This window comes from Cyprinodon variegatus, unplaced genomic scaffold (assembly GCF_000732505.1).
Source record: "Cyprinodon variegatus isolate N-32 unplaced genomic scaffold, C_variegatus-1.0 Scaffold1573, whole genome shotgun sequence".
Lineage (NCBI taxonomy): Eukaryota > Metazoa > Chordata > Actinopteri > Cyprinodontiformes > Cyprinodontidae > Cyprinodon > Cyprinodon variegatus.
The window spans coordinates 28024-51571 of NW_015152026.1; the positions used below are offsets into that span (position 1 = coordinate 28024).

The 23548-nt window shown below is 37.1% G+C and overlaps 1 protein-coding gene across 4 annotated transcripts in view; it reads left to right on the forward strand.

Annotated features, from left to right (window-relative positions):
- LOC107103955 (electrogenic sodium bicarbonate cotransporter 1-like) overlaps window positions 1–23548 on the forward strand; it is an 84780-nt gene that overhangs the window by 11856 nt on the left and 49376 nt on the right. For all 4 annotated transcript variants that reach the window (XM_015403827.1, XM_015403828.1, XM_015403826.1 and 1 more), the window contains one exon: window positions 4517–4690. In XM_015403827.1, coding sequence (XP_015259313.1) covers window positions 4517–4690 — 174 coding nt within the window. The remainder of the gene's footprint in view (window positions 1–4516; window positions 4691–23548) is intronic.

Here is a 23548-nt window from a genome sequence, read left to right on the forward strand (position 1 = left end):
CAGGCTGTTCTTCTTCCACCCCCTAAAAATAGAAGAGGAAGTCGTTCCACAAAGCTACCCTGGAAGTGTGCAAATCTTCCTTTCCAGAACCTCAACTTTACTGTTTTTACTTCTTCTCCTGCATCACCTCCTTTCTTTCACCGTCTTTCAGGATGTCCCACATTGAAAAATCGAGAAATCAACTTAACTTAATATTTTTTTGTCGGTTTTTTCTTCTTTGCTGCTGTTTGGAAGATGCGACACATGGATTTATTATAACAATGCAAAATACCATTAAAAGGTCAATTTATTTAAATTTAGCTATTTAGCTTTTTTTAAATTAAAATTATTATCATAATTAGAATGATTGTAGTTATAAGTAATACAGTAATTATATTGATACATTTACATTTATTTATAGAGCACTTGCACTTCTAATAAAAAAAATCTAAAATTCTATAATCAAAGAGTATAGAATAAATAATTAACATTATACTAGCTCTCAGCTGAGAAAAAAACAAAGTTATTTATACTTTTACATACATGTCATTTGCAATATATGTAGTACTGCCTGGAGGTGATCAGCCTGTGAGTCTGTGGAGGTGTTTATATGTAGTAAAGGGTCATTTGAAATTTTCCAAATGAAAAGCAAACTACTTTATTCTCATACAGAACTTTAGGGATAGAAGCTTTACTGCGCTACCCTTTTAAGGGAACATGTTTCTACAATTCTGGATGATAACTTCCATATACTTCATTCTCTTAGTTTTATAACTGATGGAAATGGTGTAAAATTTAACTTTGCATCATCTTGAAAAACTATTTATTTTTGTATGTGACGAACAACAAGTTAGTGCAGCACCGAGACCAACTATAAAGAAATTGTCGGGATGAAACAAATTATTTTGATGGTTTTTATTCTTTTTTAAATACCAGCAGGCCATAACCAAAATGAGCTTAAATGAAACCAAACTAATTTGTTTATTTTTAAATTGTAATGAGTAGAAACTAGAGATAATTGCAAAAAAAAAAAAATGTAAAGAGTAGAAGTAAAAAAGTTGTCTAAAACTAATTACTCAAGTAAAGTATAGATAGCCAAAATTTCTACTTAAGTAAGGTAACGAGGTATTTGTATTTTGTTACTTGACACCTCTGTTCTGGATATGCATGTGTGCTTAAAGGGAATTTACTCCTCAGTACTCTCCATGCTGCTGCTGCTGTCCCTTTTATCACGTTATTGTGCATCTTTTTCTGCAACAAATGGCTAAAGCAGCACAGATAGCATAATGAGCTGCAAGCACACCTATGCTCCAAACTACAGGAGTGAACACACCCACACACACAAAAAAAGCAAAAAAGCAAAAAATAAAGAAAAAAATGAAAAATCTCACTGTAATAGAAATATATACTGAGGAAAATATCTGCAGCTGCTTTGCTGTTTGCTGTTCGTTTGCTCCTGTAGGCCAGCGTTTTAAATAAAATACATAGAGAAATGGAAAGACATAAAAAAACAACAAACACAGAAAATGAAGTGCAAAATAGATTTTAATCATTTTAAGTTTGGGTCACTTAACAGTAAAACATAAAGCAATTAAGAATCAATGATGATTAACTGCATAGACCCATTTAAACATCACAGTTAGATATAAAAGCTGCATCAGTAAATACTTTTCATTGCTTAGTATGCTGTTGGTTACAACACCTTACTTTTTTACCTCATCCAGTTTGGAGTAAAAACAATAAGGAATAGCTGTGTTTACATGTTTTATTCTATGTGACTGTGATTTGATATTTGACAGTTTATCAGTTCAAAACCTCTGATACAGAATAGCACATTATATATCTGGCTCTGGGAATACACTAAACAGCAAAAAATTATTTATTGTTGGACTACTGTTAAACAAAGAAAAAGAATGGTACAGAGAAATGCTATTTTTAGATTTGAAGTACCAGAATCTTGTACTATGACAACAGATTTCAAAACGATCAAGTCATTTATTTTTTAAATCTTAAACATTTTTCTCCTTATCAGTTATTGAAAGTTGCCATTTTCTTTTATGTCAGACAATCCTGGCACGGCTTGTTTTATGTGTGACCGATTCTGTGTTTTCATGTTGTCCCATAAACACGGGACGTGGGTCCTTTTTGTTGAACCCAAAGCCCTCTAGGTTGCAGTTCTTATATGGGTGATGCTGGCTAAAACTCTGAGTGTTTTCCTCCAGCATCTCTTACTGAGGGTCGGATTTTTTTAAACACCTACCTTCTACATGACCACTGGTCATCTCTCCTAACAGGTGATAGAGCACTAATATGTGACGATGTAAATCTTTTCTGTCTTTCTTATTACCAATACCTTTTTTTAATTTGGTAGACCAGTGTTTTCAATGGATTAAACAAAACAAACTAAAATAGGACATTGTGCTTTGAGCAAATACAGGATGCTGTTGTGCTTCTAGACAGATCATTGTTTGATGCTGAGGGGTTCAGTCACTTGCTTGAGGGATCATGTGCAGTGCTTGGCTCAGCTTTACTCCAACTGCTCCAAAAGGAGACCTCTGTCACTGATAGTCTTTTGTTTCACTTCTTTTTGATCCCATTTAGAAAACATAGACAGACGCTCCAAAGACCAAATGCTTAAACAATAACCTATTTAAAACAGGTTTGCAATTTTGCTAAATCAAGCTGGTATTAATTGTTTCTTTAGATCTGTGTATGGCTCTGTTCCCGAAATGCTAATATTTCTTAAATCTTTGCCTTTTTGTTCAAAAGAGTTCCAAACAATTTTCCTTTCTGAATGTCCACGTTTCCATTCAACTTAAAAAAAAAAAAAAAAACTTCAGTTAGTCAGTTTTAGAGAATTAAAATTTAAAATGTAATATTCTCATTATAACAAAATGACAATTGGTAAAGTTTCGATGCGGTTTTGTATTCCACATTTCAAAATTTGGTTACAAAAAGATAACCCTTATAAATCTGGGTTATCTGGCTGGAGGTTTTTTTATTCTAGCCAGTTTGACAATGAATTAATAATCATGTGTCATACCCAAACCACTAAGCAATCAAAGTAGATGGAAATAAGAACTACCGGTATTGGAAATTAATGTACATTGAATTAAATCAAAGCTAGTAATTTGCTAGTCACACATCTTGTTTTGGTCTACATACAGTGCTAAAGAGCCCATAAGATGGTGAAATATTCCTAATTGCTCCTTCAAGCAGGGTATCTTTGCACATCAAGTTGAGTTTCAAATAACATAAGGTCTTCTTGTGGAGTGGCAGGTAAAGGACACTATTTTAACATTTCCACAAGTTGCGTACGTGGCTAAGAAACTTTGTTTGATAGGTCTGATTGATAATGAAAAAAAAAAGAATCTCCTTTAGATCGATCACTGCTAATGAAACAGGCCCTTGGAGCTCTGATTATCAAAGTTCAGCCATCTAAAACACCTTACTCTTAACCTTTCTAATATAAATGATAAATAGGGGATAGTTTTTGCTGTTTTAAACTGGGTTATTGGTTTAGAACAGCAATGTTTTTTTTAATCTCACCTACCAGTTCTCTCAGTGTAATATAACCACTAAACGCTGAAAATGGGAATATTGTTATAGCTTCCCCTCATTTTTCTCTCCTTAGTTTTAGGATTAGGATTTGATAAGGCAGATAAGCAATTAGCATAGAAAGTTTTGTTTGGGTAAGAAAAATAAAACGGTGGCTTTGCTGACTACTGCCACATGTATAAATAATATTGTGTTAAAATATATGATTTTACATTTTGCCTGATTCTTTAGCTCTAACTTGAAGAGTTTTAAGTTTGGGCCAAGTGTGAAAGCGGAAATTTGCTTTTAACATGAAATGTTGAAAATTCCTATGATTAACAAAACCAATTGAACTCTAAATTTTAAGTTAAAAACCACCAAAACAATTAGTTTGAGCAAAATCTTTACTTCAAAGTTTTTGTCTAAAACAACACATTTCCAGATAGCTTACCTAAGTTCTATTGAAATAATCAGGATGCCTGGTTATTCATGCTTATGTAGGTCAGGTTGAATTTCATTGTCAGTGTCTCAGGTTTCTGTTGAGACCTGGTTTGAAACGCTTCAATCGCTGAATCAAAACGCAACATAAGCGCTCTGAACCTAAACCACCTATCATATATAAAACTGCACGTTCTCATTGTTGTTATATCAACATATAGACGAAGGAAGTAGCCATGCAGACAGTCGTGGCGTCTTCACTGTGATGTGATACTTCTTTTTTGTCCTAATATTTGTTTTGACAGGGTACTGCCACCCCTACTTCCCTGTTCTGATGTACTGTCTGGAAAAATGCTGGTTCATGCATGCAATAACTTTTGTTTTTTTATCCCCTCCTCATCTGTTAAAGGTCACATTACGCTTTTACTTCTAATGTGCTGTAATTCCCAAAAGGACTTTTTTTGTTAACAGGAAGATGCTTTAAAAACTCATCATAACATCTGAAGTATAGTTTGAATTTCTCTGATGTAGTGCGTTCATTTCCTTTTTGTCCCTTTTGCAGGTCACCATACCATTTACATTGGAGTCCGTGTGCCGAAGAGCTCCCGGCGTCGGAAGCGCCATCGCCGGAGAACAAGCCACAAGGACAGAAAGGAGAGGTTGACAGCTAATGCGTTTGACAAGTCGGACACGGGCAACAACGACGAGGCCAGCAACAGCATCCTCAAACCTCTCAGTAAGTTCTGATGGACTCCATGTCAGTTCTGATTAGGTTTCATGTTTCTCCTGCTGAAGGCTGCTCTCTGCCCCTGTAAAACCCTGTGGCCCCTAACAAAGTTGCTGAGTCCATTCATTGGCCAGAAATAGCTCTGCTGTGTTCTGCTGAGCGACATGTTTATTTTGGACAGAACAAAATCTTTTTTTTTTGTTGGATCTCATAGCTAGTTATAGCAATGGTGCTGTGGTAGGGTATTATGGTCCTCAGATGGTCTTCAGTAATCAGATTAAATGGACTTTGGAAATGGGCTTCATTGTGGCACAGTTTGTAGGATTGCTACCTTGCACCAATTCCTAGCTTGGGGACTTTCTGCTTGGAGATTGCATGGTCTTCCCTGTGCATTAGTGGTATCTCTCGAGGTACTCTGGCTTCCTCACATAGTCCAAAAACATAACTGTTTGGTTGATTAATATTTCTAAATTGCCAATAGGCATGCAAATGATTGTGTGTCTCTGTGTTGCCCTGAATCAGACTGGCAATCTGTACAGGGTGTACCTTGTGTCGCGAGTGGTGGCATAGTGGTTAGAGCAGTGCGCTTGTGCTCTGGGAAGGTTGCAAGTACCTGGTTTGATCCCTGCACTCTGGTCCTCTGACAAGACCCTTAACCCCACACTGCTCCCCAGGCGTTGCACAGTGGTAGCCCACTGCTCCCCAAGGGGATGTGTTAAATGCAGAGAGAGAATTTCTCCATTGTGAGATCAATAAAGATAATTTCTATCCTTTCTACCCCACCTTTAGCCTATAGTCTGCTGGCTATAGGCACCAGCCCTCAGTGGCCATGGCAAACAAGTGGTAGAAGATAGATTGATGGATTTATGAAATCTCAATGATAATTAATGACAATAAGTGGTATAATTGGTAAAGGAGAAAAAAAGTACTAAATAATGAATAAAAATATGACTGTCACTGAGGTTATTTGTGCTTTAATGATTCCCTTGTTTTTTTTATTCATGCTTTTTACTTCCACTAGCACTAATCAGGGCACTAACTCTCTTTTGCTTGTATTTTGTGGGCTGTAAACTTGAAGCTATCTTGCAAACCAGCGATCTGCATCACATTCATAATTTTTTTTTATGAACAATTGGATTTTGATTCAGTCTGGTGAATTCTAGGATGGAGAATGTTAGAGTTAAACAGATAATTAGATATTTTTCCTTTGGGTATTGACTAGTTGTAAGCAGTCAAAGCTGTTTATGTTTTCGAATTTGTATTGAGAGTCAGAAAGTGGATCTTAAAAGAACAATATACTCAAAATTGGAGCATTACTGTGATAAATCAGAAAACCAGTAATATTTGCCTGTTGTTTTTGTGCTAATTATCCTCAGCAATGCAAGTCAGTAACAACATTTTCTTCTCTATTATATACTACTTCAAAAACTAAAATAGATATTTACACAGAAGGATATCACTGTTTGTGCCACTGGTTTCATTAATACATGAACCATCACAGGCACAACTGTTTTGTTTATATGCAGGAAACTAGAATAATCTGACATAGAAAACATGTTATTTACTTGCAGATGAAAACTGCTAATGTCTCAGTTTGGAAAATTCTCTGTGAACTTAAAGGTTTCTTGTATAGGAACTATTGAGTGGCCTGATGGACATGAAAGCGGGACATTTGTTCAACTCCTCTATCAATAAATATTTAATATTGTACTACTGTAAATGTAATTCTCATAGTATTTTTAAGACTTTTTAAACCTTATTTTTCTTCTGCTGCTAATGTGTTTGCAATGTACTATACTATGCCGAGGATATGACACTGCTACAAGCTCTACAATAGAGCTACACAGAACTATACTGTATGTTATGATTTATTTAGGTATTTATTAATAAGAAGAATATGTGGATTATTCTAGATCTTAGATAATCTTAGTCTTCTTGGCAGATAACCAATCTTTGGAGAAATAAAGCCTAATCGTAAAGGTCACAGGATTGTCCCTGAAGCTGTTTTTTTTGGCTATTCTCTTTGTTTTTCTCCCTTTGAAATGAAAGTACCGGTAGTTGTCTGTCTCTCTTTGCTGGAGCTTTTCAGTTTTAGATTTCATTTTACAAGTAATGTTATCCCAAGACAGGTTTTCTTTGCATATGTATAATTTGGGAGGGATATGTATAAGTATAGATATTCTAACTATACTTTACTTATGTACATGCATCTTTATGTATTATTGTGATAATGAAAGGTTGACTGGCAGTTTCCACTCTACGTTGCTTTATACAATTCATTTGGCACAGGGAAACATAGGTTTTAGCTGATTAACATTTTCATTTTGAAGTTAACTTTTAATGAAGTTAAAATTAAAGGAAAGTCATATAAAATAAAGATTGCAGAGCCAGTTTGATGGGCTGCCTTTATCCGAAACCAAAAGATGGCAAAAGGAAGTGGATAATGTTAAAATGTTTGTCTCATGGAGCAGGGTACATGAGAACTGTAGTAGTAGTTTTCAGATTACACAAGTGAATGACACTTTTTCACTGTGTAAAGGCTTAGCTGCCCTTGCCCTCTCTGTCAAATCCAATAATGAGACAGAGCTCTGATGTTTCTAGAAAATGATACGATTTTTGCACGTCTGCTTGCACATGACGTGACAAAAGGACCAAAATATCTCAGAACTGGACGTATACATGCCAGCAATGGATTTCTCGAGAGCAGAAATCGCCTCTGTAGATAGATCTCAACAGCCTGTGATCTATTTCATTTGTTTCTAGTCTGTTCCTCTGAAATTATTCCTCTGTCTTCCCAGCGTTTTACCAGGACTACAGCTAATGTTTTGACAGAAAGATAAATAAGCAAGATAAACCCTTTTCTCTATATGTATTTGAAAACTAGATGATTCGTAAGTAAAAGAAACAATAAAATATAAGGAGCAAAAAGACCATGTCACAGAATTCCTATTCAATAAACAGCATTATTTCTTAAAGGGGAATCTCATATTTTCTGTATTGGACCTGCTTAACTTCGACCCAAATCTAAAAACTTTGACCTGTCTGTATGTTAAGTCCTTTTTTCTTATACCCCTGACTAAAATCTATTGAACCCAACAGCTTCTGAAGTCATGCTTTTCATATATAAACTATAATGGCCTAAGTGTCTAATTGAGTCTCATTTTGAAGACCTCACACAACATCCATGGAATTGAGTTCTGTTTATATACGTAGCAAACTAATCTCAAAGTACCTTACATAACATGGATCCAGGTTACACAGAAGAATATAGTCAGCACAGTCCTATTATACAGACAAGTTCAAAGCCAGTAGCATATATTTCAATATCATCCAGTTAACAGTGAATACAGTCAGGTTCAGTTTATTATGCCAAGTGTGAAATGTTTGCATGTAAGATGATTGCTTTGAGTCACTGACTTTGCAGAAATTCTTTCCTCTGAATAAGCATGCGGTTCCAGCAGACCATTAATAACTAAAGTCACTAACTTTTCTTGGATCCATCATCCATTTATTAACAAAAAGCATCATGAAGATCAAGGAAAACAGCCGATAGATCAGGGATAGAGTTGTGGAAAAAGTGCTGCTGTTAGATAAGACCAATATGTGCTACATACAACCCTGCAGATTCCCTTGAAAGAAAATATTTCTTCAGTCAGACAGGTTAATGGTAGTAAAATGCTAACGGGATACTACCTTCAGCAGCAGTCGATTATTTGTCATGGAAGTAGGTGGTTAAAATTGATAGAACATGGAGCTAAATTCAGGTTGTACATGGGGGGAAAAAAAGTTAAAATGTAGAAAAAAAAACATAAGATCTGTGTGGTGATATTTATGTTCCACGTCTGACCACAAGGGGTCAGTACTGGTGCTAACTCCAGGAGTGATTACCATCTTAAGGCTGCAGAGCAAGACAGACAGGCAGAAAGTTTGCATGTAAGATGTCTGAGCTAAAAACAATAAAGGACTAACTGCTGGAAACAGTTTCTTTATTTTTAAACAAAGAACAAAACATGGTACCAGGAGTGAAAGACGCCGAGTGAGAGAGTTTCGGTTTGGGAGAAAACAGTCGCCTTCGCCAAGAAATTCGACAATGGAGTTTGTGAAACCACCGGGACACCTGATGCTGACCGGGAATGTCGACAACAATTGGCGCACGTTTCAGCAGCAGTTTCAGCTGTATATCGAGGCAATGGGGCTGGACAACAAACCGGACTCGAGAAAGGTAGCTTTACTGCTAACTGTAGCTGGGCCACAAGCCATCGAGGTGTACAATACTTTTGTATATGAAGAGGAAGAAGACCGATCAAAGTATGACACTCTGATAGCCAAGTTTGAAGCTCATTGCTCTCCTAAGAAAAACGAGACATACGAGAGATATGTTTTCCATTCCAGGCTACAGCAGCCAGGAGAAACTTTTGATAACTTCGTTACGGACCTGAAAATAAAAGCACAGTCATGTAATTTCGGCACTCTCACAGACTCAATGATAAGGGATCAGATTGTGTCTGGAATTGAAGATACGAAGGTTAGGGAAAGGCTGCTAAGGGTGACTGAGCTAACGCTATGCGAAGCTGTGAAGATTGGTCAAGCTAGCGAGCTTAGCAAGAAGCATGTACAGACGTTCAGTGAAGCAGCACCTAGCAATGCAAACATGAGTGGATCGGCAGACGTCAGCGCCATATTTAAGCACCACAATACACGTCAAGGAAACTATAGTGGACAGAAAATGGGACAGTTTCAGTGCAAACGGTGCGGCACACAGCATAAGCCCAGAGAATGCCCTGCTTTCGGCAAGCAATGCAGCAACTGCCAGGGCAAAAACCACTTTGCCAAACAGTGTTTTTCTAAAAGAAAAGGGAAACAGAGAGGAAAATCGGTGAATGTCGTGGAAGATACGGAATTAGACGACACATTCTTTATTTCCATGGTGAACTGTGAAGATGAACCAAAAGCACAGATAAATGCTGTTAAAACAGACAAATGGAGAGCACCACTGCAAATTAATGGGACTATAATTACACTGAAGCTAGATACAGGTGCAAAAGCAAACTTGATCAGCAAGTCAGATGTGAAGGCAATGAGAGAAAAACCAAAAATACAAAAGAAAACACTCGTACTGAAAGACTACAATGGACAGAACATTGAGTGTTTAGGCACATGTAAGCTGAAAGTAACAGTCAAGGATAAAGTGCATCACCTGCTATTCTCAGTTGTTCCTGAGGGACTCGACTGCTAGGAGACAAAGCTTGTGAAAGCCTGGAGCTCGTGAAAAGAGTGTATCGAATCAATACCAGCATAATTGACTCATCTGACTCTGCTGATGCGATTGTGCAGAACTTCTCCGACGTGTTCAAAGGTTTTGGTATGCTGCCATTCACATACAGAATTCAGTTGAAAGACAATGCACAGCCAATTGTTCATGCTGCAAGAAGAGTCCCACTGGCACTCAGAGACAGCTTGAAGAGAGAGCTGGAGCGGATGACGTCCCTTGGTGTGATAAAAAAAATTGAACAACCAACAGAGTGGGTTAACTCAATGGTCTGTGTAAAAAAAAAAAAAATGGAGAGCTGAGGGTGTGCATGGATCCAAAAGACCTCAATGAAAACATCAAGCGTGAACATTACCAAATAACCAAGCGAGAGGAGATCACCAGTGAAATGGCAGGCGCCAAATACTTCTCCAAACTTGATGCATCACAAGGTTTCTGGCAACTGAGGTTGGATGAGAGCAGTACCAAGATGTGTACGTTTAACACACCCTTTGGACGATACTGTTTTCAGAGGCTCCCCTTTGGAATAATATCTGCCTCTGAAATCTTTCATAGGGCAATCGAGCACATCATCGAAGGCCTGGATGGAGTAAGAGCCTATGTAGATGACATCATCGTATGGGGGTCCACAATCCAGCAGCACAATCAGAGACTGACCAATGTTCTAGAGCGAATACAGAAAAATGGATTAAAGCTCAACAAAAACAAATGCCAGTTTGCTGCTAAAGAGATTGTGTTTCTCTGAGACAAGCTCTCAGCTCAGGGCATACAGCCAGATGAAGAAAAGATCAAAGCCATACTGAGCATGCCAAAGCCCATAGACAAACCTGGTGTCCTACGCATCATGGGAATGATAAACTTCATCGGGAAATTCATACCCAATCTCTCAGCAAAAACAACTAACCTGCGTGAGCTTCTCCACAAAGAAAGCAACTTTGACTGGACAGTCAAACATGAGCGCGAGTGGCAAAAGCTCAAAGAGGCACTTACTGCCACACCTGTGCTGACATTCTTTGACCCAACCAAAAGAATCAAGGTGTCTACAGATGCTTCAAAAAATGGAATCGGTGCAGTACTACTACAAGCTGAAGGTGAGCACTGGAGGCCTGTGGCATATGCATCTAGGTCTATGACAGAGACTGAGTGCAGATATGCCCAAATTGAGAAAGAGTGTCTCGGATTAGTGTTTGGCCTAGAAAAGTTTCACAGCTACGTATATGGCCTACCCACCTTCAAGGCAGAGACTGATCATCGTCCACTCGTTGCAATAATAAAAAAGAACCTGAATGAAATGTCACCACGGATACAGCGCATGATGATGAGGATGCAGAGGTATGACTTTGAACTCATCTACACACAAGGCAAACACCTCATTCTCGCTGATGCACTTTCAAGAGCTCCTGTCAAGAGTTGTGCAAGCACAACTGAAGAAGATGTACGGGTGCATGTCAACATGGTGTCTGCAACACTTCCTGTGTCCGACGCCAAGACCCAGCAGATCATCGACGAGACGGCGAGAGACCCAGAGCTACAGTGCGTGATGGAGAACATGCGGAATAGATGGGCTGCAGGATCCTGTCCACAGTTCTACCATGTCAGAGGTGAGCTGAGTGTAGTTGATGGTCTGTTGTTAAAACAAAACAAAATAGTCATCCCACGTACACTTAAACAAGAGTTACTGCAGAGAATACATGAAGGACATTTGGGAATAGAAAAATGCAAAAGAAGGGCAAGAGACACAGTATTCTGGCCTGGGCTTAACAAAGACATTGACAACATGATAAGCAGATGTGAGACATGCCAGAAATACAGAAACAAACAAACAAAAGAGCCAATGACTGTAGCTGATGTGACAACAGCACCATGGCACAAAGTAGGAATGGACTTGTTCCACCTGAAAGGAAAAGACTATTTAGTAGTAATTGACTATTTCGCAAATTACCCCGAGATGGCATTACTTTCAAATATATCGTCCAACTGTGTCATTACACATGCCAAATCCATCTTCGCCAGACATGGCATTCCACATTCAGTAATAAGTGACAATGGACCATGCTTTAGGAGCAAAGAGTGGCTTGACTTTGCAAAGATCTATGATTTCAAGCATGTCACATCTAGCCCACTGTATGCACAGTCTAATGGCAAAGCAGAAAAAGGTGTTCACATCCTGAAGCAACTATTAAAAAAGGCTGCAGATAGTGACTCCGATCCTTACCTGGCTCTACTGAGCTACAGAGCATCACCTCTGGAATGCGGACTGTCACCTGCTGAGCTGCTCATGAAGAGAAAGCTTCGAACAACACTTCCAACCTGTGTAAAGCCAAAGAAATACCCAAGGCTGGAACAAAAGCTGAAACATCAGAAAATGAAACAAAAGACTTTCTATGACAGAACAGCAAAGCCGCTTCCACCACTGTGCAGGGACGACACAGTGAGAATTGAAAGTCCTGAAGGATGGATGACGAAAGCCACTGTTCTTCAAGAGGTTGCTCCACAGTCCTACAACGTGAAAACGCCAGAAGGACAGATCATCAGGCGAAACCGGCGCAGTCTCCAGAAAACACCAGCAACATCAGAGACTGTTCCTGACCAAGAGCTCAATCAAACCCAAGCTGAATTGGAGTCAATCTCTACACATGATGCACACTGCAACATTGACACATACACTGATAATCTGACCAACACATCTCTTCCAGGTGAAACGCTGTTAAGAAGATCTACAAGACATATCAAGAAACCTGAGAGACTTAATCTATAAAAAAAAAAAAAAAAAAAGTTAATGTATTGTGTGTTATGGTATTAATGTTTAAGTTAAGTTACTTTGCTATTGTGTCATGCAGTAAGATACTAAAAGTTATGATGTCTGTTGCTGTTGTTACTACAAATGATAACATAAATAGTTCAGGTAGTTTAATGAAAAGTTGCCTATGGTAAATACTGACACTTGTAATGTGTTTAGTTATTTTTATGTTTCAGAGAAAGGGGGATGTGGTGATATTTATGTTCCACGTCTGACCACAAGGGGTCAGTACTGGTGCTAACTCCAGGAGTGATTACCATCTTAAGGCTGCAGAGCAAGACAGACAGGCAGGAAGTTTGCATGTAAGATGTCTGAGCTAAAAACAATAAAGGACTAATTGCTGGACACAGTTTCTTTATTTTTAAACAAAGAACAAAACAATCTGGATAAAAGTTCCCCTTTAAACAGAAAGATGGCTCTATACATGGAGCCAGAACTGTTTACAAAATATAATAATATAATAATAATATTTTGATACCTCAGTTGAAGACTTTACTCAAATCCAAATGTGTATTCTTGGTAGGATTTTAGACATGATGTGCAAGTAGCCTTTAATTGTATTTGACTGACCTTAGAGATCAGGATTATAGGCTAATATTTCAGTCCTCATATGTGAAAAGCTAGTGGGAAAAATGTCAGTTCTGCACTTATATAGATAGCACTTATATAGCACAGGCTACATACAAAGGTGTCAACTAGTCCTCTGACCAAGGTCACAACAACTGAGATAGACAGAGCTGTTGTTCAAACCAGGAACCCTCTGGTTGATGAGCAAATTCCTACATCCTATACCACTGTTGCCCCTTGAAATACTTCCAGCTGTAATTTAAGTAAAGATGGTTCTATAATATATATTTTTACTAGTAAAACATTTTGAATGCTAAAACTGATATAACATAATTTCATATTTTGTGTTGTACTAATGCTTGGAATCACAAAAAAAAACAGCTTTAGAGCTTGCTGTGGAAATGTTAGATAATGGAAAATAGTAGGATATGAAAACCTTTGAAAGGCACTGTACATACTGATGTATAGACCTTTAGCCATCACAAATAACGCTAAGGTCACCAAGTATTAAAGTATCATTGCTTGGTGTATACATGTTAAATAACATAAAACAGAATGGTGTACATATGTTAACACCTTAGCTTTTTTAATAGTTCTGCTGTACATCACTCAAGTAAATTAGTGTCAAATAGAAGGTGAGTGTCCAATTCTCAAAAAAAACAACTCTTATTTGAAGTCAGACCGCTGAGCAAGGATCGCGAAATCACAACATCCAGCCTTGTTTACGGCAACAATATTTATCATCCATTCATGGAAAAAGGCGACAATGTTGGCAGCGGACTGTGGAGTTTGACGTATTGTTAGCAGTCAACACTTGGACATGCTGCTGGTGCTGGTGGAATAAAAAAAAAAAGAAAACGTAGTGGTTGTTGTAAAAACCGGCATGAAAAGAAGGAATTCATGAAATGCATGTTGATGGTAAAACATCAGCAAGATGCAATGTGTATGTGTAAGATGCAATTATTTCATTCGATTTTTCATATAAACAGACTTCTGCACACCTGTTTATACTGCCTAATAAACCTGCCTTTTGGTTTAAGCTAACTAAATCCTGATGGGGACTAGTGAGGAGAGCACTTTTACTGGAATATTCCTTTTTTAATGCTACTTGAGTAATATAATTTTATCCCTTATATCACATTAACCACTGCAAATATTGGTTTTAAAATGCTGTATGCAGTCAAAAAGTGTGAGCTGTATTGTCATTGGCCTGACTATTTTATTTTCATTTTGAAATAATTTATTTTGGCTATGATTTTGCGTGACTTGAAATGCCAAAATATGAACATAATTTAATATTGTCTATCTTATATAGTTTTCAAAAAATGTATTAAATTGTCATAATTGATTAATCTGTACCAGAGTAACTTTTCTGGTAAGTCTTCAGTACTATTACTTTTTACTTTTGCTTGATCAGAAATATATTAAAAATAGTGCAACTCGTAATTGAGTTTTAGGCTTCTTTTCCCAACACTGGCTGTTAGTAAGGATGCAGTACAAATGTTGTGATACAAAGCAAAACAAATGCAAAACATCTTTATTTTAAACCTTTTTTGTTTTTTTGAGATCTGTGGATTTATTTTTATCATTCAGTATTTGAAGACAACCTTAACACTTCATCCCCTTCCTGTAAATCATACAAAGATATAAAGATTATTTCTTCTCAAGTTGCACATTGCTATGGAAAAATAATTATTCATCTGCAAAATGTAAAAAATAAATAAACTGATGAGACATTTTTTTATAGTTTTATTAAAATTGCCCACGAGAAGAAAGTTGACATAGTCTGCTATCATTCTGAAGACACTGGCTTTACATCACTTTTTAAGGACAGGGCTCACAATGGGCAAACAAGAAAGTGTGAGGACTCAGAACTTTGGATCCAGAATGCAGGCAGACAGACTGAAGTGATTTATAAACAGTGTTTATTAATAGCATGGAGTTCTGCATCTTGTCAGCTAGGACTAGACGGTTGGAATCTCTGTAGAGGGAGAAAAACAGGTTAGTGACCACGTAACTCTGACTGGGAACTATGGTAGGCATGTGAGTCACTAACCTGGTTATTAAGTTCAGTCCGAGCCCAGAGGAAGGAATGGAATCCAGCTGGATGATATCCCACAGCAAGCGGCGGACGCCGGCCATAGAGTTTCAGGAGTCTAAGCCAAAGGTGCTGCAGAGCAGATCAACGAGCAGAAGCTAGCAGATGAGGAAAAGCGGAAGTATCCGGAATGAGAATCCAAAGTCGGTGTGTATGGGTAAGCAGAAGTCCAGGCAAGAAGATCATTGATCAGATGAGGTACCAAAGGGAAATCTAAGCCAGGGTCGGGAGACAGATCCAAGTTCGTTAGCAGGCAGAATCCAAAGGAAGTCTGTAGAGAGGTCAGGCAAACAGATCAGAACAGGATCAGGCAATCAGAATAAACAAACTGGGGTAGGCTAGATAACCCTTAAATTAATGCCACTGATGGCTAGGAACAAGCAGTTTAAATAGGAACTGGAACAAGTGGATCTGATGAATGATAATGAAAACTGGGAGGAGCTAGGCAGGTGGATGAAAGAAACCAACAATCAAACCATCAGTGCCAAGATCATGACAGAAAGAAGGGTAGCCTCTACCGAATAAACACATGTAGTAATTAACACAGGGGATAAATGAACACCGTATGGGCACAGTCCATCCATCCATCCATCCATCCATCCATCCATCCATCCATCCATCCATCCATCCATCCATCCATCCATCCATCCATCCATCCATCCATCCACGTTACTCTTGCAGGGTAAGAATGAAGCTCCAATTTAGATGAATTGCTTCAACTGGTAACAAGCAATTCCATATAGTTGATAACCTAATTAATTTAGTTCATAAGTTGCCAAGTTCAATGCATTAAGTTGGTCAAACTTAATGAAACTACAAACTTTTTGCCAAGAAGAATGGGTAAACCTTTCAAAGTTTGGGAAGATGTTACCCAAAAGACCTGCCACTGTAATGGCAGCTAAAGGTGGTTCTACAAAGTATCGACTTAGGAATGCTGCATAATCATGCACGTCACACTTTCTTTTTTTTTTTTTTAAGTAAGATATGTTAAAATCAATGTATCATTTTCTTTTCAATTCACAGTTATGCTCTAATGTGTTAATCTTTCCAAGAATATCTATCCCAAAAAAAAAAAAAAAAAACACAAGTTTTTGGCTGTATCATAAGAATTGCCAAATAAATATAAACAAGGTAAGAAAACCTTAGCAAAGATTACAGAATTTGAATCAAAGTGTGAATTATAAATCTTTTACCTGCCAAATTATAAAACTTTTACTGTAGCCAGTCTCTGTTTTAATCTGCAGGCATTTGTCAGGTGGGCTGAAAACTGAGTGACTGCTATACCTCATGTCGTGCTGTTATTTACTCCATCTTACTCTCCCTGGGAAAGCTGCCCTCAAGGGAAGGCTCGTGCCTGTCTGGAATCAAATCCTCTTGTTTAGTCAGATGGACGCTGCAGGGTTACACGCATTTCCACCATCCAGCTATTTGACCCCTCCTCATTTTGATGAGCATGTTCTGTTTCAATCCTTTCAATCCCCATTTTTTTCTACCAGGATCAAATGTTCCCTAAAGTGGATTACAGAGATTACTTAGGTACTTTTGACCAGACTGAAATGGGTTTCATTTCCCAAAGTCCTATGATTGTTTATTTTTGCTTCCCTTTCATATTGAACCTCCACTTACATTTTGAGGCTAGACTGCAAGGATAGAGATCCCTGGATTTATAAAGAGTCACCATGATTTTACAAATTTAAAGATCAGCACAGAAACAGGAAAGTTTGCTGGCTGAGTTAGAAAAGTTCATATTTTGAAACGTGAATACTCTAGATACTTGAACAATGGAGAAAAACAACTATAAACAAAAATTGTTAGAGATGAAGCACTTAAATATAGAAATGCAATATACATTTTTTTCTATGATGTTTTGTCCCCAACTTTATGCTGTCATTAAATATTTAGAGAAGATGTCTCACTTTAGTCTAGGCAAAAGCTGACTAAAATTAGTAGCACAAAATAACAAAAAAAAAATTAAAATCAAAAACAAATAAATAAAAAAATCCTGAAATGAAAAATGGCATTGAATGTGCAGACTTACTCTCTTGTTGCAAATGTATAAATTATAGATTAATTTTGCAACATCTCTCTTTAACATTGATTAATAATTGATTAATTCGCGCAAAACCTACAAAGGAACCGAACCTGTTTGGATCCCTATACCATCTCACCTTAACTCTAAAGGGCAAGATAGACCAGGGGCATAAAAGGCACATCAAATACTTTTCCATATTATATTCCAGTAAGCCAGTGGTACCACCACTATTTGGTCAGCACCTGATACTTCAAAGCATACTGTAGTGCCCATTGATCCTTTCAAATATTTTCATGCAAAAGTACCAACATTTCTCATTAAAACATGTCAGTCTGATGTGAGGTTAACATATCTCCTCTTTGCTGGCAGAACTTGTACAATTTGTGTTAAATACATGACTTGGCTTGCAGCATTGCATGCTTCTGATGTGCATTCTGAAAAAAGAGGAGTCGAGTCAAGGCGACCTATAAAAGAAGCAAATTTCAGTTCCTTGGATCCAGAATTCCCCCTCCTTCTTTTATGATCTATATTAAATGACAATAAGAATATAAATGGAGCAGAACCTCGAGAATATAGCAGAGAGCATCATAGGTTCTGTTCCTTACCCCCATTCATAATTCTACAGTTTATCCTTTTCAACCATGCACATTCTGTCAAGAGGCTGCTTAAACTTCTACCTTCAGGTCAATGCTGCAGAGCACTAAAGATAATCTTCTTTCCTCTCAGTATTTTAACACAATGAACACCTCACGGCTATGATAGTCAATGACTCTACAGGAAATAATCAAGTTATTTTGCAGTATTACAACCTCCCTTCCCTTCTTTATTTATATATTAAATAATAAAAACTGCATGGTGAAGCAATGACCAGCAGTTTTGCCTTGCAGCAAGAAGGGTTTGGGTTCGATTCCTGGCCCAGAGTCTGCATGTATGGGTTCTTTTCGGGTACTCCGGCTTTCTTGCACAGTCCAAAACCATGACCATGACTATGTTAGGTTAATTGACTTCTTTACATTGTCCTTAGGTGTGAGTCTGTGTGTGCATGGTTGTGTCTTTGCAAATTTTATACATACTGTGATTGTTCTTGTTTTATTATTTATTACTTAAAAAAGTAACCAAATCCCAAATGATGTGTTGTTGAAGATGAACTATTTGTGGGTGCTTTTATTATGTGCAAATGTTATACATTTTTTTTTTTTTTTACAATTGCTTACATTTTGCATTTTGGTTTAAATCCATCTTAGTGGTCTATCAGTCTAAAACAGGGGTCACCAACCTTTTTAACGGCTGAGGGCTACTTCATGGCTACCGAGTCATAGGAAGGGCTACCAATACTGACCTATGAACTGGAGGGATCAGTGTTCACCTACAGTAAATCTCATCCATAAAAACTCATTTTTATTCTTATTTTATTCTTTTATTCATTTCTAATTTTCTTTTTAATATTGTCATTTTAAAACCACTGAAATATGATGAAATAGTTAACATGATGAAATAATACATAAATGATTAAAAAGAAGAGCAACAGAATTTATAGTGTAAAATTTATAGTGATTTAAGTTGTTTATCTAAAATACTATACTACTACTAAAATATTAGTATATTTACATTGCATGTACAGAGATAATTCTGCATAAGGTTACCTTTTTATCTTTTCATTTATATAATCAAACATTGTTAGAAATGTTGGTTGTTTTAAAAAAAAAAAAAGATCAGTTGAATGTCTTTATCATTTTATGTATTTTAAAATAGGAAGTATTTATATTAAATGTGGTGTTCCTTAGGACTGTGTTTTGTGGCACCCTTTTTTTTGTAAATGAAAGGATAGATACATTTTTTTTAAAGTCTTACCAGTAACCAAAAACTATATTTAATCATACAGTCACACCACCTTTAGAAACAATATTAAAAGTTTAATCTTCTTTTTTTGTCTTGATTTTTTTTGAGGTATATATATATATAGATATATATATATATCTATATATATATATATATATAAAGAAAAACTTATTTGCTTTTAGTATTTTAAAGATTTAAAGCCTAATATAAAGGCTGTTTTGTTTTTTTGATTCAAATTATCTTCTGACTATGAATAAAAGCTTTCAAAATTGTGTTCATCTATATTTCATTGCAGCCTTTTTTTCCCCCTCAACAGCTGACACTTGTTACATTTTCATCAGTAGCTATCTACCTCAGTTTCTCAATAAAATACCAGAACTGGATGTCCTGAGTATAAACTGAGCCCTCAATGAACCTCCCCCAGGGTGACATTCTTCTTTCAGCCCGATCCCTGTTCTCGGCTTGTGTGCTGGCTGCCCTGCATACTGAATCTAAAGTTTGGGGCATGGAAAACATCTCCTGTAATGTTTCTATTAAATTGGATAACCATTGCATATTTTCTTACAGAGGGTATGCTATTAGATCTTTTCTTTGGTCATATTTTGTCATGTTTTTAGAAAGGTCAAAGAAGATGGTGAGTATTTGTGTAGGATGCATGTCAAGAGTGGGACTGAGCAGGCCTTTAGTAGCATTCACACTAAGCTTTCTGCCGGGCAGCAGGCATTCTTCCTCCGTCTCGTATCCCATGAGCCTTTGCTGCCGGAACAAAGTCCTCTTTGTGTGCCCGTGGTTCTTGGCTAGAGCATACAGCGTTTGAACGATGGGGATTTTTCATCTCTATCCGTCCTTTTCGTGCTTGCTCTCACCCCTTTTTGCTTTCACTGTGGAGTGAGACTAACCCTTTCCCCACCTTCCTCACCCACCCTCCCACAACTCTCTTAGCAACCAACTGAGTGGGACAGTATTACAATGACACCAACCTGCAAAACGGCTAACGCATGCAGTATCTGGAGAAAATGATATGAATCCTTACTGTACATCGAAATAACAAGAAATTGAACATATTAAAGAATGAGTAAATGAATATCATGAACAATATGAACCTAAATATATTGCATTATTTATAAGAAAGACATTTTTAACTGCATATATGAAAATGAATAGGACCAGTTTTATAAATAATCTTAAAAGTGACTAACTTTTTTGGTCTATGGCCTAATGACTTGCCTCCACAGCCTCCCAACCCAACCCAGGGCTTTGTAACCCTGCTCATCAGACCCAACTATCCTTTACGTTTTAGACAAATCTTTCCTTCAGCAAATCTGATGTATGATTTTAATAATACCTCAACGGCAAATAAATGCTTTATGACATGCAAAATCAACTTTGTTTAACTATGCTATAATGTTCTTTGTTAAAATCATACACAAAGTTGTATTAGGCTTAATATATGCTTGTCATGAATTCTGCTCTCTGAGCAGCAGGCCATCCCTGTTATGGAAAGCCACTGGTTATAGCCGTGCTACATAGAACAAGGATTTTCCACCCTTTTTTTGGAAGCACCTACCTTGCCCGCACAGCAACTCTTCTTTTTTAGCTGATTTCTAATTCCTGAAATGTCTTTTTTGGCTGCAAAAGGTCTCAGACTTTGATTAGCCTTCCCAGAAAAGAGACTAAATTGTGCTGCAGTGGCTCTAGGACGACATCATGATGTCTGTGGTTGGAAATATTGCACCAGAAAACAATATTTCATAAGAAATAAATACTTTGCAGTACCTAATGCAATATTGTATCCCAAGCCTGTAGTTGACTTTGAAAGAGGTACGATATAGAACCTTTGAGTTAGGTGTGTGGAAGCAACATAAAAGCTGAAACATACAGAACTGTGGGTCCTCGGGACCTGGGTTAAAAAAAAAATTGTATTGATAATATATAGATATTTAATTAACTGTATATGTAAAAAAAAAAAAAAAAGAAAAAAGAGGGCTGACCCTTCTGAATCACTAAAACATATCCCCTGTGGCAGTTCCAGCTATAGTTTCTATGCAGTTTTGGACATATGTGTTTAAAGGTCGTTTGACCTGTTTACTGTAATTGAGGTAAGTCGGTGAAGATGTGACCGTCAGCTGAATGTGTGCAAATGTTAATTATATCCTGTGGGATATTATTAAACAGGTGGCTGAGACTAAATCTAGCTGCAACTTGTGTGAATGTGTGTGAGTGAAGGTCTGAGTGTTCCCCAGCAGACAGTTTATTCTCCACCCAGTAATCTTCTAGCCGCTTGTCTGGCTTCTACCTGCAGCAGTTGATGCCCTGCAGAAACGCACAATGAGGGAAAAGTGCAACCCTTTCTCTCATTTCCAGTTGCTGGTCAATGCTGATTTAATGAGGGGTGGAATAAATGTCTTAACTCAGAGATGTACTGGATCTGATTATAAAATAATTGTACATTTTGTTCACTTTGTTTCCTGATTATTTAATAAATACAGAAAAACATAAATAAAACAAAACCATATGGATGCAGTCTGGTTATCAGTTAAGATGCTCGCATCACCTGCTTTAGTTGCAACTCTAACTTGTATGATTTTCCTATAATCATACAGTAGGAAATTGTTGTCAAATAGCCTGACTCGCTAGATGTGACCATCTGGTATAACTGATATATCTGAGAAATTTACCAGTTAGAGACTTTGATTGGATTGAGGTGAAGGATGCTAAAGATCTACATGTTTTAAATTTACATCATTTTCTATATTACACCACAGTTTCCTGCAGAACTTTGTTATAATCCTTAAAATCACAAAGTAGAGAGAAGTGAATAAATACACCTTTATAAAGTCAAAGGTTTGTAGATTAAGGTTTTACAAGCAATATGTAACAAAACATACATAAGATGTTCTCAGTTTGCCTTTTTTCAGGGTCCTGTATATTTTGGGAGAAATATAGGTCCAGTCTTTTTTTATAACATTTTTGAATAGGAGGGTTGGAGATACAAACCTACTTAAGGTCTTACCTTTTATTTCAGTCAGCCAGTATTTTAGATTTGCTGCCTAACATTAAATTGCTCTTTTGATTATAAAACAATTTGGGATAATTTACTCTCTTTACTTAAAAAATCTGGTTACAGGATAGAGCCTCACTTTTATCAGTATTTAGAAAAATATGAGGAATTGGTTCTTGATTAAAAATTTACTTAGATTTAAACTTTTTATGCTTTTCGGGTTGTTTTTTAATAAAATTTATCTTCCGTATCGAAAGTACGCACTAGAAACGACGTAACGACAATCAGTCTGCTTAGCTTTGCAGCAGCAAAAAATGGATACTAATGCGAATTCAGTGAACTAATAGACTTGTTTATAACTACACATATGATGGACTGCAATCATAAAATTATGAGGCTGTTGTACACCCAAGAGAGCAGAGAGAGAGAGACCAGGGGGAGAGTTAAAGGCAAAGGAGACATCGTTGGGGTGTGAGAGCAATCAGGAGTTACTGGAGGCATTTAACAGGGATAGAACCACAGACATGAGAGATATGGTACGGTGATCTGTTTTTAAAACTTCAGAATAGATAACAGCCAAAAATCTTGAGTGTTAAGTAGAGAGAAACACTAGGTGCTAGTGGGGAAATTTCTGCTACTTTTTGTTCACAAAAGTGGTGCACTGCCAGAGGGAATAGATCTGGTTCTCTATCCTTTATTTAAACTTTCTCCAGCATTTATATTGATCCTAATGAGCCATTTACCATCAAGGGATCTCCTGTTTGCTGTCCTCTCTGCTCCTGTAAGATTTGCATCAGGACTGTAACACGCTCAGTACCTCTGAGGAAACATGTCATTCAATTCAGCATCATTAAGCAGAATTTGTGCAGCCCCCCGGAACACATGTTTAGGATCAATAAACGCAATCTCTGTTCTGCCCAATAACTCCCTACTCTCCCCACAGAGCTGAAGTTGCAGAGACTATTTGATTCTCCCACGTGACGTCAAAGTATGTGACTTTTTGAAAAACGTTAGTTTTCAGAGACACTTATTGGAAATATTTACCTTGCAAGCAAGAAAAAATTTTCTGATATTTGTGAATTTACAAACTATACAAACAATAGATGCATTAGCCTTGAATACAGGGACGTTTCTATCCAATGAAATGCAGTGATGTGTATGATGTCACCAGATGCAGGAGGCTGAAGCAGAAAATTCAGGCTGCACCAGTTTTAGCTGGAATATCCTGGACTTATTTTGTGCCTTTATGGATGAAAAAGAT